This window comes from Neophocaena asiaeorientalis, unplaced genomic scaffold, assembly GCF_003031525.2.
Source record: "Neophocaena asiaeorientalis asiaeorientalis breed wild unplaced genomic scaffold, Neophocaena_asiaeorientalis_V1.1 scaffold317, whole genome shotgun sequence".
Lineage (NCBI taxonomy): Eukaryota > Metazoa > Chordata > Mammalia > Artiodactyla > Phocoenidae > Neophocaena > Neophocaena asiaeorientalis.
Window position 1 is genome coordinate 4339110 of NW_020173114.1, and position 19514 is coordinate 4358623.

The following is a 19514-nucleotide window of genomic DNA, read 5'->3' on the forward strand; positions in this document are numbered from 1 at the left end:
TTCCATGAGCATTTATAGGTAGTAAACTCTTAATAGCCTTATCTCTGAAAGTGTCTGTATTTTGTCTTTATTCTTGAATGGTTCTTTAACTGACTATAGAATTCTAGAACGACCAGTTATTTTCCCTCAGCACTAGGACAATATCCTTTGGCATTTATTGTTGCTGCTAGGAAGTCTGCTGTCAGTCTACTTGTCATCCCTTTGTAGGCAGTCTGTCTTTCCTCTCGCTGGTTGTGCATTTAATTGTATTCATCTTGATTGGAAATTAGCACTTCCAATCTGAAGCTCATGTTTGAAGTTCTAAAAAAATTTTAAGCATTATCTCTTCAAAATATGCTTTTCTACTTTCCCCTAATACTTACATGAGAGGTCATGAAACAATACCTGAAATAGGTAAACCTGAGCTGAGTCTTAAAGGATAAGTAAGACTTAGTAAGTTATAGCATCAGTCCCCAACCTTTTTGGCACCAGGGACTGGTTTCGTGGAAGACAATTTTTCCACGGACAGGTCGGTGGGGGGATGGTTCAGGTGATAATGCAAGCAACGAGGAGGAGCAGATGAAGCTTCGCTTGCTCACCCGCCATTCACCTCCTGCTGTGTGGCCCTATTCCTAACAGGACTGGGGGTTGGGGACCCCTGAGTTATAGGACATTCCAGGCAGGGGGAGCAACTTGGAAGGCCCTCAGATCATAAAAGCATCCAGAATACAATATTTAAGCCAACATGAGACACAATATGAAGCAGTGAGTAGGGGAAAATGAGACTGGATGGAAACTGGGGCTTGAACATGAAAGACCCTCATTGTAGAGGCCGAGAGCTGGCATTAAACATGAGGATTATGTCCTCATATTTGATTCCTACAGTAACTTCTGTAGCAGCAATGTGGAGACTGGGTTATTTAGGAGGCTATTATAGAATTCCAGGGATAAGAAGATAGTGACTTTGTTTAATTTAGTTCTCCAAAATCATTCCCAGTTGCCAGTGATCTGAGTGGTAGAAAATTATGTTTCTTGTTTTAGTTTTGTGTTTCTTTAATTACAAATGATGTCTGGCATGCTGTATTTGTTTTGGGCCTTTTGTATTTATTCATGGATTGTCTGTTAATATACACTTGTTTTGCCCAGCAGTCTATAGGATTTTCTTGACTGCTCATTTTTCTTTTTATAGTGGCTGCCTACCTGGCTACTCTGTATCCTCACTTCTATCCACTTTATATGCAGCTACCTAAAAATGTAACCCATCCTGATATTTCTCTTCTGTTCAATTTTTAATGTCTTTTCATTCCCAGGAGAATTTTAATACAGTATAAACCTTTCATTTAGATGTTCAAGGCTCATTTAAGGAGTTTATTTATTCATTGTTTTCCCACAATCAAACTGGTCTATCCAAGATTATCTGGAAACACTGTTTTTTTCCTGCTTTTGTGGTTTTGTTCCTGTTCTCTTCTTTACTTGAAACACCCTCCTTTGTCTCTACTTGTCAAAATTCACTGGATTTTTTCAAAGTCTAAAAATACAAAACAAGCATAGCAGAATTTTAATGTTTGTCAAATCTGGATGGTGGGTATCTGGTTTTGGTATTATCTATTATTCCTCTGTATGTTTGAATTATTTCATAATATAAACACTTAACATAGGTGCTCAAACAATTATTGAACTATATTGTTGATGAATCCTGTAATTTTCCTTAATTTAGGCAAAAATGGATAACCAAGAATATAAACATGCGTATGAATTTGCTGCAGATGTTAGATTAATGTTCATGAATTGCTACCAATACAGTCCTCCAGATCATGAAGTAGTTACAATGGCAAGAATGCTTCAGGTGAGTTTTTACTTGTGCTCTGAAAGTGAGTTTCCTCTGAGCATAGTTTAAAAATTTTAGAACCATAACTCAAGAGATAAAGAATACACCCTCACCCCCGCCAAGTAGTAAAGCATAATTTATACTCTTAAAATTGTGGGGGTGGTTTGTTTTCTGAGGCATAGCATCCATTCGTAGTAAATCTGTTAATGAAGCTGCCCTACATATAGAAGGTAGTGGGGAAATAGTAGTGAAGAGAGGACAGTATGTGTCTGAGAGAGGGTTGACTGCAGTCAGTGTCCCACTGAAGGGAAGGCTCAAGGACTTTTGAGGCTGAGCCATTGGGAGGCAGTAGAATGATGCACCAGCCACAGGGCAGGAGCTCTTAAAAGGACTTCCCCTATATACTCTGAGAGGTCTGTCTTAACTGGAAAAATGGAGAAAAGTTGCTAAGGTTGGTAGGCAGGGAAGCATGAGTCTTATTATATTTCTGGTAAATCTTTTTTTACTCCAGTTTTATAGGGATATAATTGACATTGTATTAGTTTAAGGTATACATTATGATATATGTATATATTGTGAAATGAGTACCACAAGGAAAAATAGAATTCTCATCAAAATATGACACTGAGGGGCTTCCCTGGTGGCGCAGTGGTTGAGAGTCCACCTGCCAATGCAGGGGACACAGGTTCGTGCCCCGGTCCAGGAAGATCCCACATGCCACAGAGCGACTGGGCCCGTGAGCCATGGCCGCTGAGCCTGTGCGTCCGGAGCCTGTGCTCCACAATGGGAGAGGCCACGATAGTGAGAGGCCCGTGTACTGCAAAAAAAAAAAAAAGACACTGAGGGAATTCCCTGGCAGTCCAGTAGTTAGGACTCTGTGCTTTCACTGCCGAGGGGCCAAGTTCAGTCCTGGTCGGGTAACTGGGATCTGGCAAGCCGTGAGGTACAGACAGAAAAAAAAAAAAAATGACACTGTAATGTACCTTTTCTTAAAAGATGTTATTGCTGCATTAAATCAGAAACGCAGAAGACCTTAAGAGTCTGATTTTCCATTGTAGGATGTTTTCGAAATGCATTTTGCAAAGATCCCAGATGAACCTGTTGAGAGTATGCCTGTATGTTACATCAAAACAGATACCACAGAAACCCTTGGTAGAGAAAGGAGTAGTGAAGCTTCCTCTGCAGATAACTCTTCTAGTGATTCTGAAGATGAACAAGCTCAGAGTCTTGAAAAGCTTCAGGAGCAGGTAGTTGTTTATATTGTTACAAAGTTTTTATATTCTTTCTATGAGCTGCTGCTGCTACTGATCTATTATAAAATCCTATTTGTAGATTAAAAGCTGTTATATTTAGAGCACGTATTAACTGTGACTTTATTTACTTATGGGCACGTTTTTAATGTTTAATAGTCTTTTCCCACTCAAAAATATATACATCTTAAAATTCTGTTATTTATATTCCTAATCACAATTCCTAATCACAATAAATGCCTAACCACAATTCTCATTGAAACAATTTATATGACATAACCTGGATAGTTTATGGATGAGATCTTTATTTAATATTTGTTACCTTTTGTGATAAAATGTTAACCTGCTTTGAGCTCAATCCTGAAAAATCAATGATTTAAGACTTAAGACTGCCTGGAAAAATTAATGATTCTTAGTCTGTTTTTAGATGACTATTTAAGTTTATGGGTTGAGTACATGGTAGTCTTTGAAATTTAACATACGCCTTTCAAAATAATGAATTTGTGAAATGAAATATCAACCTGAAGGAAATGAATTTCACAAAGGATAATGTTGAGTTTTGAGTGCCTTCATTTTTTTCTACTGTCTTTAATTATTTAGAGCCATGAATGTTTAAAGAATTTTTCCTTTTTCAGCTTAAAGCTGTTCATCAACAGCTACCGGTTGTGTCCCAAGTACCTTTCAATAAGCGAAAGAGAAAGAATGAGAAGTCTAAAAGGGAAAAGAAAAAAGAAAAGATTGATAACAGAGATGAAAATCCAAGGAAAAAGTTTAAGCAAATAAAATTAAAGGAAAAGTCCAAGTGCAAGTAAGTATCTTTAATGATGCCTTATTAAAATAACATTATCTAAAATACATTTGATTAAATTTAACTTTTGTTACAGTCAGCCAAAGAAGGGGAAACAACAGGTCTTCGCTGTGAAATCTGAACATAAAGATAATGCTAAACCTATGAACTATGATGAGAAAAGACAGTTAAGCTTGGATATAAACAAACTCCCTGGAGATAAACTTGGGCATGTCGTTCATATAATACTGTGCAGAGAGCCTTCACTGAGAAATTCCAGCCCTAATGAGATAGATATAGACTTTGAAGCACTGACAGCATCAACACTGAGAGAACTGGAAAAATATGTTGCTGCATGTCTGAGAAAAAGACCAGTAAAACCTCATGGTATTTCTTTATATTAGTAGAAATCAGTCTGGTATTTGTGTTAGTTTTTGGTTGTACTCACTCTTTTTTTTTCCTCCTAAATCACACAGGTAAGAGAATAATGAAGTCCAAAGAAGAACTTTATTCACAGAAAAAACAAGAATTGGAAAAGCAGTTACAGGATGTCAGTAATCAGTTAAATTCTAGAAAACATCAAACAAAACGTAGGTACCGGTTTTTAAAATGTTCCTGTAACTATTTAATGTCTGGCATTTAAAAAAAAATACATTTATTTATTTATTTATTTTTGGCTGCATTGGGTCTTTGTTGCTGCACACAGGCTTTCTCTAGTTGCGGCGAGTGGGGGCTACTCTTCGTTGTGGTGCGTTCGCTTCTCATTGCAGTGGCTTCTCTTGTTGTGGAGCATGGGCTCTAGGCACATGGGCTTCAGAAATTGTGGCACACGGGCTCAGTAGCTGTGGCTCGCGGGCATCAGTAGTTGTGACTCGCCGGCTCTAGAGCACAGGCTCAGTAGTTGTGGCACGTGGGCTTAGGTGCTTCACAGCATGTGGGATCTTCCTGGACCAGGGCTCAAACCCGTGTCCCCTGCACTGGCAGGTGGATTCCTAACCACTGCACCAGCAGGGAAGTGCCTAATGTCTGCCATTTTTAATGTCTTTTCGTATTCTGTAGCTGAGAAAACTCAATCATCCAAGGACATTGGAAGTGGTTCCCGACTGAGTGAAAGCAGCAGCAGTAGCTCATCAGAGTCTGAAAGTAGTAGCAGTGATTCAAGTTCTTCAGACAGCAGTGATTCCGAATCAGGTTAGCTGTCCCCTTAAGTATACCTCTGCTTGTGGGAAAATATTTTTCTTGTAATATTGAGACTTATCATTTGAAGAAATGTTCGTTACTTACCCAGAATCTATGGTTTGGATGCCACACTTATTATTTAATTGCATGTTGACAATCTGAACTATTTTCCTTAAAAGAGATACTGTGTAAAGTGAAACTTCATATTATACGTATGTGACTTACAGGCTTGTAATGTTGAAAATAATTTACTAAAGGTGGGATAGTCTGATATATAATATCAGGTCCTAATACCAAAAAACAGCACAGAATAAAATGCTGATTTTCACTTTTTAATAAAAGATTATTTGAGGACATCTTTCACTTTTATTCTCTGATATATCAAATCACTCTAATGTTGCAAAGTTTGCTTTGTTGTGACAATATATTCTGAATTGAATTTTGAATTAAGAAACCAGTCATCCCAGAAAACGTGTAAAGCAGATTTTTTTAACTTCAGTGTTTTCTTCACTGTTGATTATTGTCCATTTATAGAAAAATGTACTTTAAATTCAGATTCTCAGTTATGCTCAAGTACCATGTTACCTTATATAGTTTATCATCAACTATATCAAGCTTAAGGCATTCGTGTTTCCTTTGTACTCTTTCACTGATGGTTGTGTAGTTGACAGCTAATCCCTGCCCCAGGTTTCAGACTTGTCAGAGGCATTCCATCATTGTTCACCGAAAGGCACATTCAAATACAGGGCACTTGGGGGCCTAAGATTTTGCTTTATTTTAAATGAGACATTTCTTGTTTGTCATGAAATTCAGCTCTCTTTAAAACATCCCACACAGAATATTGTCACATTAGGAATTCTTACCGTTTGTAAGAATATCCCTCCTATTTCAGTCCGATAGTAAGGGTCTGCTCCGTTGCAGTACATTGTTTCACTTTTGGTTCTCTTTAATTTGTGATGCTGATGTCTGCATTTTGTTTTTACATTTCTGAAGTATATAGTCGTAAACATTTTTGTTAGAATAAACAATTTTTACTTTTGTTGAAATTTGTCACACTAGAAAATTTTTAAATTAATTTAGGACTCAGATTATACATTATTTTCTTATAGTTGACTTTTTAAGCATAAAAAAGTACTGAAAAAACTCTAACTTGCATTTAGTATTTTAAATTGTGACTAGCATTTGTAATTTCATCTAATAAAGAATTTATGGCCTAATAAGTTAGAGCACTTTGTCTTTTATTTGTAGAATAAAACTCTTATTAAATTATCTAATTATATATTGACTACTGATCAATAAATACCTTGAGTATTAGCAGAAAAGTACTTCAGAGTGCTTCAGTGAAGTACCTTAATTTTAATTTGAATTATCAGTTTCTGATAGAATCTTCCAATATGTTGCTTGAAGGAAAGAATGTTTTTCATCTATTGTGTTCTTAAAATAGTATAATATATATTATGTTTTCCTAACTTTCTAGCAGAATAACTCAGCCTCAGAATTCTGATTTTAAAACACTATTTAATTTTTATTTTATGACTATTTTATTTTATTTTATTCTTGTTTGATGTCATCTTTTCCAAGTAACTGGGGATGTTTTTAAAAACACTGTTAAAATCAAGGTAGCGAATTTTTATATTTCAATCTACTTTATGGATAATGTATAGGTTTGTGACACTAAGGTCAGTTTGTCTACTAATATGATAGGATAGTATGAGTTATCATTTATCTTTGAAATTTTCATTGTTTTATGAACCAACTACATACTTCATTGGAAAAACACTGTATATGTAGGTTGTAAGTTGCAAATGCAATGCTTACCTTAACGGGGAAAGAACAGTTATCTCTTTGCTTAATAAAATAAATTAGTAAATGAAGCAATGGGACCTTTTCTCCTGTTAACTTCAGTTGTACCCATTAAAATACTGTAAGGCTCTTGGTTTCTAGTGTGTAAGCATTTTTTTAACTTTCCTGAGAACAACAAAAACTATAAGTAAAAGGACTGCAAATTGTAAAAAATAATTAATTCAGACTATATCAATAGCTATACCTATTGTAAGAATAAGCAAAGCATCTACCATTCTTAATAATGCACATGACGTTATCAAGAAGCAGATGACAAATCCCAAGTCTAAGTTTCAGGGTGAGGGGAAATGGGGCTGTGGAGAAAATATAATTTGTGAAAATTAGATATATTAGCAAAAACTTTGTTACATAAGTAAAAATTAATTGAAAATGTAAATAAGATTTTGTAACTTTAAAATTTATTACGGGCTTCCCTGGTGGCGCAGTGGTTGAGAGTCCGCCTGCCGATGCAGGGGACACAGGTTTGTGGCCCGGTCCGGGAAGATCCCACATGCCGCGGAGCGGCTGTGCCCGTGAGCCATGGCCGCTGAGCCTGCGCGTCCGGAGCCTGTTGCTCCGCAACGGGAGAGGCTACAACAGTGAGAGGCCTGCATACCGCAAAAAAAAAAAAAAAATTTATTACAATTTGTCAAGAGCTGAAACTTAAAATAGGAATATCTTGATTATCAGAACTCTGATTAAATAAGAGTTTTGATTATTTAAAATAGGACATATGCATATAATTTCATTTCCCCAAAATTTTAATAGTGGAATCTTTTCTGAAAGCTTCTGTGAGAAATTCTTTTCTGATAGAAGGATATTGATCTTTAGTAATTTTTCTTAATCTATTTTTTAATACCTGTCTTCCTGGATTTTTTAGCAACTTGAGACTGTATGCAGTTTTCTTAACAAAGTAACAGTCTTTTATTTAGTTATTTATTTTTTTGTCACAATCTTTCATAATTTCTGTTATCAAGGACAGCTCTCTAAATTAACTTTTCGAAATTCTTTAATAGTATTGACTCTTAAGGTTCTTCTGTAGTTTTCTTGTATTATGAGTTTCTCTCTTTACTGCAATATTATTCTGTTTAGGTATGCTGAAATGTTTTAAGGGTGACATCTGTGAAAAACCCTTAAATGTTATAAATAGTGTTAGAGCTGTTTACACATTCATTATTATGTTCTATGTAATCTTAAACCTTATTTTATGCATGTTTGAAAAATATGGAGTAATTCTGCTTCATTAAATGGGATTAATTAAATGGCAGGGGAGTAAGTTCCAAGGAAAGATTTATTTTAAAATTTCTTTAGTTATAATTTCAAACAAGATACTAAATCAGTTCCAAGATAGACTTGTAATGAAATCCCAAATCTTTGAAAACTATAAGCAAGAAATCTGTGGGCTAGAAGCAGTACTTAATTGCAAATTTCAATGTGATTCGATTTTGCCGTTTAAATTATCTTCTTGAGTTACATTGGCATATGCAAATTGTCATGTGCCAAGAAATCAAGAACAATGATTGGGAATTCCCTGGCAGTCCAGTGGTTAGGCCTCTGCGCTTTCACTGCCAAGGGCCTGGGTTCGACCCCTGGTTGGGGAACTAAAATCCCACAAGCCGTGAGGCGCAGCCAAATAAATAAATAGATAGATAAATAAATAAAATAAAATCCTATCTAAAAAAAAAGAACAATGATTAAACATTGGTATAAATATAAAACCTTTCTAAACTGTTTTTCATAACCCAAAATATCATTAAATGCCAGATCAAAGATATAAATGAGGCTTGACAATAAAATGAATTCCAGATACATATATCCTATGTTAACTAGGCTGCGCTAGAATGTACACACAAGCAATTGAGAGTTTTCTAATGCTCAACAAGGTTGGCTATCTTGAGTGATATAATAGGGAGGAATATTATTAACAGATTTAATACTATTACTGAGAAACCATCAAATGGAGCAGCTCATAGGTAATAGTGCTTTTTTGATTCTATCCTTGTAGGAAATAACTTCAGGAACTGTCTAAATGTTAGCTCAGATACTTGATTAGTGTGGAATAGAATATTTTTCAGGAATGATTATCATTTCAATTCTTGCAACAGTTATACACAAAGAAATTGAATGGTTATGGCATCAATTCTTTACCTGGTTAAGACAAAGTGAATTTGTCACTTCATATTTTGGACTTTTTGCTTTTATTGGCTTCAGTGTAATGTTCTGAAAGTGAAATTTATGAAATTCTTTAAGTACCAATTGTTCTTTTTTTTTTTTTAACTTTCTTAATTATGGTGACTTAAAAGTAGGAGTAAAATAACCATTTCTCTTTAGTACTACAACCCACATCTTTTGTAGAAGTGACAATGATGCATTTTTTTTTTCATGCAAGGAAAAAAGGACAAACTTTGTCCAAGTTTAGATTTTATTTTACCTTTTAAGGGGGAGAATGGTTTAGTAAATGTAGGAAGTATGAAATGACAGTTTGGAGTACTTTTCATCATTCAAGCTAGAAAGTTTAAGAGAAATGATTAGTACTCATCATTTAAATATTTTAAACTTTCATTAGTTTCTCATCAATTAGAGTGTTTTTAAAGCCCCAGAAGGATAAATTCAAGGACTCAGGCTTGATTAAAAACTTGCATATATTGAGGTCTGTACTTGAGCCACGAGTCTTAGAAATAGGGATAAACTTTGTCATGTGCATTTAAAAATTTTCTGTTCAAACTGGGTCTTACTGAATAAACAGGCTGTCTAGAATAGTGTTTCTCAACCTTGGCAGTACATTAGAATCACCTGTAAAACTTTAAAAAATAGTGTCCAAATCTGAATTGAATGGAGGGTGGGGCCAGGTAAATGTAGTGTTCAAAGTATCCCATGTGTGCACTTACCTGGCAGTCCAGTGGTTAAGACTCCACACTTCCAATGCAGGAGGCCCACATTCGATCCCTGGTCCGGGAACTATGATCTCATGTGGCGTCGCCAAAAAAACCCAACAAAAACAAAACAATGTATCCCATGTGACTAATGTGCTGCAGTGTTTGAGAATCATCAGTCTAGGTGTTTTTTTGTTTGTTTCCACTTTCTAAACTCTAGTTAAAATTACTTTGGTAAAAGGAAGAGGCAGCTTATAATCGGTTTGTTCTTCTATATTACATAAGCACCACACACTTAAATCAAAATACCAAAACATTCTTTAAAGGGAGCAGATTTCTTTCATTCAAAGTACTTGATTTTTATCAATAGGGCAAATCATTCAACATCTCTGGACATACTTTCTTTCCTATAAAATAAGGTAATAACTTCCAATCACTTTTCTGTACCCTGTCCTATACAACAGAAGTGTGATTTGTTTTTCTAATCTAAAAATCTTCAGTAATTTTTTCTGCTGTAATGACATTACATTCTGGTTTTACATTATGTATGGTATTATATTCATATTCAATTTATCAAATTTTTTAGTCAGTACTGGCTTGCTGATATTATTTGGTGTCTCTGGAGCATTGATCTCAGTGCTTTGATAGGTGATGGTTATTAGCAAACCTTTCAATCAAATATTTGATGCCAGATCTCTCTCTTTTTCTTGATTCTGTGATTAAAATTTTTGCTTAGTTTGAAAGGAAAGTTTTCCAATCAAAGTTTTATATTGAGGTTTTTGGGGAGCTGTGAAAATAAAACACATTATATAATGTGCAAAATATTCATTTGTTTAGTAGTTAACATATTTTATCCAATTGGATCCTCACAAGGTAGGTATACATATTATCACAGATCCCTGGTGAAGTTAGTTGACAAGCGTGTATGTTGTCACTATAGTGCTCAGTTTTATTAATGTTTGTAAGACCTGGTAGGGCTTCTTCATTTATTGAAATGTGGTCTTAAGCTTGATAGTGAAAATGTGTATGTTTGCCTTTTAATTCCAAAGGCCAGGAACTCATAAATAAACAGAAATATGCAGTTTTATTTTACTATGTTCCTGGAAAGTCAGCTACATAAGAGTAGAATGAGAAGCAGAATACTGAGTTTTAGGCTATCATTATTCATCTATCTATAGTCTGTAAGACTTTTTTGAGGCATACTGTATTTGGTGTTTTTGATTTTTTTTTTAATTAAAAATCTTTGATGCCTTTTGCTAGTGTTTTTTAGATTTTGAGGTGCTAGTTTTTATAATAGTCCTGAGCTTTAGTTTTATGTCAGAGAACTAAGATAATGCCGTTGAATTTTTCGTCAGAACACTAATGTGGTATGTTGTATTTTTACTGTAGTTAAGAGTTTATATCATTGAATAATTTGTTTAGGTGCATATTTGGATAATTAAGACAGATGTGTATCACTAATCATTAGAGAAATGCAAATCAAAACTACAATGAGATGTCATCTCACACAAAAGCAATTATACTCCAATAAAGATGTTAAAAAAAAAGACATGTATAGATGTACATATATTATGTGATCGTATTAATGAAGTCTGTTTTTTTTGTTGTTGATCAAAGCTGAAATCATAACTTTTCCCCTAAATGTGAAAGCTACCTGGATCTATACCCTCAATCTTTGCAGTCTGTCTTCTTCCCTTCCCCTTTCCACCTAACCCCCAACACTTAAAATAATACTTAGTGGAGTGACATTAAGATGGTCCATGTCATTTTAAATACTTGAATTCTTTAAATTAAAGCACGTCATTGAGTGGCACTTAGCAATTTTAACAGTGTCCAGCATCAGACATTTTAGGAAAGAACAGTAACACATCCAGCGGAAACTGATGGCATTTCAGGAGGCAGAAGGTAATTATTAAAATTAGAATGTTTTAAGTTTGAATAAGACCTGGTGTTGACCAGCCTTGGTGCCCTGAAGCCTGAGGCAAATAATGCTCAGGAGGCTCATGAAAGCTGGCTGGAGAGGTGAATCAAGGCATTAACTACCAGTTTGGTGCTTTACCACACTGACTTAGGCTTCTTACTGGGGAGGATAGCACCAGAATCAATTGTAGGATCAAGAAAGAGGAACCTTTGAGCACCATGTCAGAGAGATCTCTTTTTACATCTACTCTACTGCCAGTGTCAGCTGTAAAGGCATTTCTAAAGGTAAAGGAGGTACTATAAAACCCATTTGTTTCTATGTAGTTGAGGCTGCCAGATAGCTCGGAAGTAAACGGAGTATTAATTAGATGGGATCTTTATTATAATGCTTAGCAAGCAGAGCAGACTTTATCATGTATAATCAAATAGCTTCACTTTTAATAAAAGACTGTACCCTCTCAGATAATGACATACCCTTCTCTTGTAAATTCTCAATTATTTTAATTAAGCCTCTTAATGGCTACTTGGTTAAAGATGATTTTAGTATAATTGGTACTGCTTGTTTAAACCCTTATCTCTGTTGTAACTTGTTTCTTTTTAAACTGTCACTTATTCAAGCTCTTTACTCTGAAGTAACACATTGTTCTTTTTGCCTAATAATCTAAATTGAAATTTGTGAGGGGATATTTATTCCATTATGTGGAAAAGAAAATATCCCTTTTCAAAGCAAGTATCCCTTTAGAAATTTTGACTGATTCCAAGAGGGCAAAAAAATTTGTAAATAAAAGAATTTCTTGAGTTAAGAAGTTGACCATTTTCTTAAAATCATCACTTTCATTCTAAGGTGAAAAAATCTGTCATTTAGATGATAGTAATTTTTTAAGTTGGCAAATATTAAAATATTTATATACGTTTGCAGAAATGTTTCCTAAATTTACTGGAGTAGAACAGAATGATTCTTCTTCTAAAGAGAAAGTAAAGGTAAGTTAATTCTTCATTTTTACCTTAGAATTTTAAAATTATGTAGGTTATAGCTCACTGGTATAGTAGTAGCTTTCTTTAAAAGTGTTGATTTTATTTACATGAAGAGTTGTCACTCATTTTAATTTGTCAACTAAATGTTCAAAGATTTCTTTGTAAAGAAGATTGAATAGTGAAATGATTTGGTTACATTTTTCTAACAAGATGTGACTTTTTTATGATTTAGTCAGCCAGGTAAGTTGAACAAATTATAGAAATTTCAGCTTAGTCTTGAGAGTCTAAATACAGAGAGAAGGTCTTGGTGTCCCCATGTGCGTACCAATTACCAACTATTCATTTTTAGCACATCTATGTTTGATTAGTAGTTGACGTGCTTTAAAAAGAATAAAAGTAATTTTATCTTTTACTACTAATCCTCATAAAACTTTTAATCCTTTGTACCCATCCCAAATATAGAATTACAGGTGTATACCTTTTATTAAATCATAAACTTACTTAACAACATCTAACTCTAGGTTAGGGGAAATACAACATAAATAATACTGTCTTGAAGGATCTCTTAGTTGTGAGAAGAGAGATAATCATATAGTTAAGAGATTGTATGATTAGTGCTATAATCATCTATATTCATAATATATTGAGAAAATAAAGGAGGAATATATATATACTGCCTGAAGGAGGGAATGCTTAAAATGGGTTTTAAATTACAGGGAAAGGGAAGAAAGGGTTAGTATATTGACATGCTGATTAGGGACTTACTTTTTTAAACAGAGGTAGTAGCAGTAAGAGGGTGGGGGGGGGGAAGCACAGGAGGTGTGTTCAGGGAAATATGGTAGCAGAGAGTGTTTGTATGGGATTAGTTGGCTTTGGAGATATAATAGGGAGGGCTTTGCACACCTAGATAAAGTGTTAATATTTAAGTTGTTAAGTAGGCGTGAGCTCTCAAAGGTTTTTGAGTGGAAGGAAGATCCAGATGATCTGTCTGCCATAGGTATTAGTGGAATCAGAAAATTATGTCAAGTTATGAACAAACTTTGGAATAATTCTCAGTACATAGCACACAGAATGCTATGTTTATGATCTGTTTGTGACCAAGTTTTTTTCAGTGTCACTCACTGAAGAAGAAAATGCTCATTTAAGACAAAAGAGGAAATATATTTATAGGATCATGAATAAATGCACATATTTGTGTGTTTCAGAAAGTGTTGTTTTGCTGATTTAAATCTCAGCATTTGCCTTTAAGCTTTGGGCTTGGGTCTGTATTATTGTTGGGATAAACATTTCTATGCCCTTTGTTTTATTCAAACTAGCATAGGTATTCATACACTTGCCTTATCGGCTCACTCACTCTAACGCCTTTATTAGATGGAGAAGGAAGATTGTCTTATTCATCTCTGTACTATCTATAACTCAGAGCTTAGTAGACAAGGTACCTGGGCTTTGGTACTGTAACTTAGCTTGCCACTGAACAGATGTGAGATTTTAGGTTAAGTTACCTTCCTTATATCTAAGTCCTATTGTAAACTGTAAATGTGGATAATAATTATACCAAACTCATAGAATTAGTGTGAGAAATTAAGAACTATATAAAAGGCTTACCCTGGTGCCTTGCACATCGTAAGTGTTAACTAAATATTAGCTATTATAATACACTTTTTCTTAATAAGTAGTTAACAGTTTGGAATCAGAATTTGTTGATAGTCTATGGCTCAACCATCATGTTATTCTTTTTTTAAACACCCCCTCCTTTTAGATCTATAATTCACTAAGGAAAAGGGGGTAAAGAAAGTGGATTAGTCTCTAGATTTGGTATAAAAGCTCAGTTTTTATTTTCAGTAGATCACAGGGAAGCATTTGAAAATAAGCAACACTGTTTAATAACATATGTATTAAGTCTATGTGTACTAGCAACTAAGATCACAGACTTTGACTCTGCTTATAAGCTATATAATGGCCAAGTTATTTAATCGTTCTAAACCTTAGTTTTCTCATTTGTAAGATAGTGATATTTATACCTTATAAATTTGTGTGACTTAATTTAATATCATATTCAAAGACAGTATTAAATTATATTCTATCCTCTTGTGTTTCTGTTTTCTTAGTTATACTTCTTGTGTGGTTAAGCTCTGAAAGATAGTTTTGTTTAACTTTGTCTTAGCGGATACAATCATCTGTGCAATATACAACCTCTGGGAAAACTAGTCTGGTTCATCAGACTACATGTTCAGGTGGAACACCACCAAATCCCTACCAGTTAGTAGTTAATTATCAAGAATCAGAACGTTTACAGAGTGTGGAAAACATTTCACCTTTACAAATTCTGCCTCTTTCAGGTAAGAAATTAAGAAGTAAATGACTGTGATTGAACAACTGACTGCTAAATGAAAATGCCAAGATTATCTTAAATGTTATGTATCTGGAATACTGAAAATCATAACTAGTAAATTCCAGGTTAGAAATAATCCCTGAAGCATATTGCTTTATACCCCAAGGTACTCATTACATTTGAATGAAAGAAAATTGTATGTGCAGTTCACACACAACTTACTTTCATACAGATTATATACATTGGCATGTGAGCCATGCATAAAAACCTGTCACTGCCATAGCTCATAGCAAGCTCTGAGCAGACTTGCGAAATGTTGCTCTGATTTCCATGATGTCTGTGTGGGTTGGAAAGGTAGATTAGAATAGGGAAAAGATAGAGATTCTATAGGTAGAGAAATGAAGTTATAAACATTAAAAACAGTTTACAGTTAAAGAAACTTGGGCTAGAAATACTTGCCTAGTGGTGGTTCCTATTTACTAAAAACGTCTTCTAAAACTGGAAATTTTTGTATTGTTAGGTTCATTTGACTTTATAAATGTCTTATCTGTTAGTCTTATCAGACGTGAACATATCACCTTTCTCAGCCTGGTCCTCCTGGGGATGTGTGGCACAGGAGCATACTTCTCTGATAGTGATGAGCCCAGCTTATGGAGTGCCTGAACTTTGAGACACAAATGTATTCAGGCCTAGACAGAAGCAGATGTGAATATTCCATATCCATGTCTCCTTCTGTCTAGACTGCTCCCTGGCCTTCCAATGGCAGGGGTTTCTCCAAAACAGAAGAAATTTCTAAGCTGTTTTACTGAAGCACAGATTAGGAGGAACACAGAAGTTTTGATCCTCCTTTATTGCTTCCAGTAAAAGCTCCCTACTATTCTGTGTTTGAGTATTCCGTTTTGCATTTAACTCAAGTTATAGCTCTTGACTCTGGAGAAGGAGTGGAGATCAAGAGAGAAAATATCTGAGGCAACACTGAGGGGCATCCCAGGAAGAAGTATAAACAAAGATCCAAAGGATGAAATATTTAAAGCCATTCTTTTCTGGAAAAATATTTTCAAGGTATTCAGGAGAATAACTGAAGATGTAGTTGTTCTAGGTCATAAATTACCTTAAATACCAGTGCTACATTTGGATCTTTTATTTTGCACACAGAAAGTAGCTTCAAACAAGAGCATAACAAAATCAGATTCTACATTAGGAAGAGATTGCTGCTTGCTGTATAAGGGATGGACTAAGATGAAGATGCTCTGATATAATTGGGACCAAGTAAGGAAGCTGGGTGCTATAGTCTAGGAAAGAAATTATGAAGACCAAAACTAAGGCAGTACGTACAGAAAGGATGTGGCTAAATTAGATATTTTTGTGGCAGAATTACTAAGCTTTATTAGAATAAGTGTCTTACCAGAGTATTATCCAACAGTTGGCTTGAAAATAAGAGACATTGTTCATTTTGGACATGTTTAAGATGCTGCAGAATATCTAATTGGAAATCTATAACTAGAAATAGGTTTCTGGAACTAATAGGGTGTAACAAGAACTACAGTTAGGAATTACCAATATGTAGAAGCTACTTGAAGCCATGAGAATGAAGGAAAATGTACAGAGCAGGAGGAGAAAGGTCAAGGACAAAATTCTGGGTAACCAAACTCCCTCTCAGTAAAAGTAGAAAAAATTAATAAGTTAAAAGAAGAGGTAATCAAAGCTAAGAGGAAAAGGAAAAATGGTATAATAGAAGCCCAGGAGATACGTTTTTCGAGGAAATCATCATCACGAGTATCATGTCCTACTATATACAAAGCCTTAAAGTACCATGAGGAATGAGGAGAGAAGATTAAAATTGGCAATGTGAGATTTTTTTGCTTTTACAAAAGCTTCTTTTATGGCTATTGTGATTGAGATGGAAGCAGATTCTTGTAAATTGAGAAGTAATGGAATCTGAATGTAAACCAGTCTTTCAAGAATTTTATTGAAGAGGATGGGAAGATAGCTGTGGCTTTAACAGGAGGATAGGTTTTTTGTTTTTTTAAGACTGGGAGAGAGGTTGTTTTGTTTTGAATTTTGAAATCGGCGAGATTTGATCGAGTGTGGAGGTCAATCGCAAAGAACCAGAGTGGGGAAAAGTTGCTGTTTTCATCATAGTAAGTTCCTAGGAGAATGATAGGGATAGCTTTGAAGAAGAATAAAGACATTGAAAAATAATGGAAATAATGCAGTCAAGATGGTCTTTTGTTCCTATTTTAAGAAAACGTCCTATCTATGAAGAGTCAGGCTTTAAATATCTAAATCTTCGGTCGGGATCCGTTTCTTGTATTCCTTCAATTTCTGTTTATACGTGATTGTGAGTAACAGTACTGTGTAAAGGGGAAGTTTGGATGATGCCGAATGGCTGTTCTACTGCACTTAAGCAGGTTTTTCAGAACCAAAGTGGTTTGCATTTGCCAACTGTAGGTGGCACTATGCCCAAGGGAAACTGCAAATATATATAAGCTATAAAATGTATATAGAATTTTACTTTTCTGGAATGTAATCTTGGTGGAAATAAATTAGAGTACTAAATTAGAGTTACATAGAGTACATAAATGTATGTTAGAGTACATAAATATTTAAGAAGTTGAAGTTTTAAGTATTATCAGTTTTCTTCAAAACCTCTGCCATCATCTCCACATGAACTGGAAGATGTCTAATTTTTTTTCCTTAAAATAAGTTGAAGTTTTTAGTCATGAAGGATTACTAAACTTTATATTTGATCATTCCAGAGCTCTTTAAAATATCTTTACTCAGTTGTATTAAGAAATTTTTTTTAAAAAAACTTATGCTGTCACATCAATGTGAATTAACATGGCAAATGAGAAGGTAAATCAAGGAGTTTGCCATCTAGTAGGAGAAGTAAATAACTGGTATATAAAGTAAAAATAGGGACTTCCCTGGTGGCGCAGTGGATAAGACTCTGTGCTCCCAATGCAGGAGGCCCGGGTTCGATCCCTGGTCAGGGAACTAGATCCCACATGCATGCCGCAACTAAGAGTTCACATGCCACAACTAAGAAGCCCCCCTGCCGCAACTAAGACACCAAATAAATGAATATGTCTGTGGATATGTGTGTGTGTATGTGTATATAAATTTTTTTAAATTAAAATAAAGTAAAAATAATGTGCCCTAAAAGAACCCAAAATGAAATTTAAGGAGATGAGGAAGGCAGAATTACCTGACCTCTTTGAAAGATGTGTATTGATGTATAGTAGGATCAAAAGGCATTTTGGATAGAGGGAACAACATGAATGAGTGTATTTAGGTGACCAGTAATTCAATGTGATTAAAGCTTTGCTTGAATAAATAGGAATACAGGGAAATAAATTTGGGAAGGTAGATCAGGATCAGATCATAAAGAACCTCAATACCTAGAGACTTTTGGACTTAATTATAATAGTATAGTCAGTGGGGAGCCAATGAAGATTTTTTGAACAGAGTGTGCTTCAGTGTAATTACTCTGCCAGTATTGTGTAGGTCAGTCGGAGAGATGGGGAACAGAGACCAGAGGAGGAAAAGACCAACTGGGCTGTTGCAGTAGTACAAAAAAACTAAGTGATGGAAAGAAAGAAAAAGGTATAGTTGAAAGAAATCACAAGAGTGGAGTGAGCAGGTCTACAAAAGATGAATATATGCTGGGTTTTAATAACAAAGGGGTGTATAAGCTTTGGTGGCTCAGAGGATAGTGGCTGGATACTGGTCCAGGTTGACAGACCTGGAACACAGATGAAGAACAGATGTCTGAGGAAAGATGAGTTTTGTAGTGTTTTGAGGTGCCAGAGGGCATCCATATGAAAATGTTTTTCAGAGAGTCGGTCCCTTGACACACTTCCCTTGGCTTCTGTGACACTCTTCTCTTGATCATCCCATCTCTGAACGTTCTTTACAGACACCTACTTTATCTGCCTACCTTTAATGTTGATAATACTCTGAGTTACATCCTTAAGCCTCTTTTTACTTTACTCCAGGCTTTTCTAGCCGTATTCCAACGCATAGGCTTACTGAGCTAGGACCTCCCCCTCAACTCTCATAGCAATAGGCTTGGAGCAGACCTCCCATTTACCCAGGTATGCCATACATTGATCATTTTCTACTTACTATGGCATGTAAAAGGTTGGAAGGCAGCAATCTATACATCCTTCCTGGATGATCTTCTTGGAGTCTTATGATTTCTAGTCTCATTTTTACAACTCAAGCATCCAAGCCCCAGGCATGTTTATACAACTCTACTGAATACCTTAAACAGCACATAGGCATGCCAAATGCAGCATGTCAAAACTGAATTTCCCCCTTTTAATTCCTACATTTAAATCTTTCCTCTTTAGTTCTTGATAATGGCACTGTCACCATTTACTAACTTAGAGTCAACAAACTGAGCCGTTTAGAATATACTTCTCTTGACATGTATACTCTTTCTACTTCTTAAATAATATCTGATCCCAGGCAGAGAGGGGATGTAGTTCTGTACTTAGACTTTTTCTCCCTATTTTTCCATTACCTGTTGAACTGAGAAAATAGG

General features: G+C 35.1%; 1 protein-coding gene across 1 annotated transcript in view; it reads left to right on the plus strand.

Annotated features, from left to right (window-relative positions):
* BRDT (bromodomain testis associated) overlaps positions 1-19514 on the plus strand; it is a 46784-nt gene that overhangs the window by 9060 nt on the left and 18210 nt on the right. The window contains exons 6-13 of the mRNA XM_024743606.1: positions 1697-1825; positions 2866-3054; positions 3693-3865; positions 3942-4231; positions 4321-4434; positions 4904-5035; positions 12578-12639; positions 14798-14972. Of these exons, the coding sequence (XP_024599374.1) occupies positions 1697-1825; positions 2866-3054; positions 3693-3865; positions 3942-4231; positions 4321-4434; positions 4904-5035; positions 12578-12639; positions 14798-14972 (1264 nt within the window). The remainder of the gene's footprint in view (positions 1-1696; positions 1826-2865; positions 3055-3692; positions 3866-3941; positions 4232-4320; positions 4435-4903; positions 5036-12577; positions 12640-14797; positions 14973-19514) is intronic.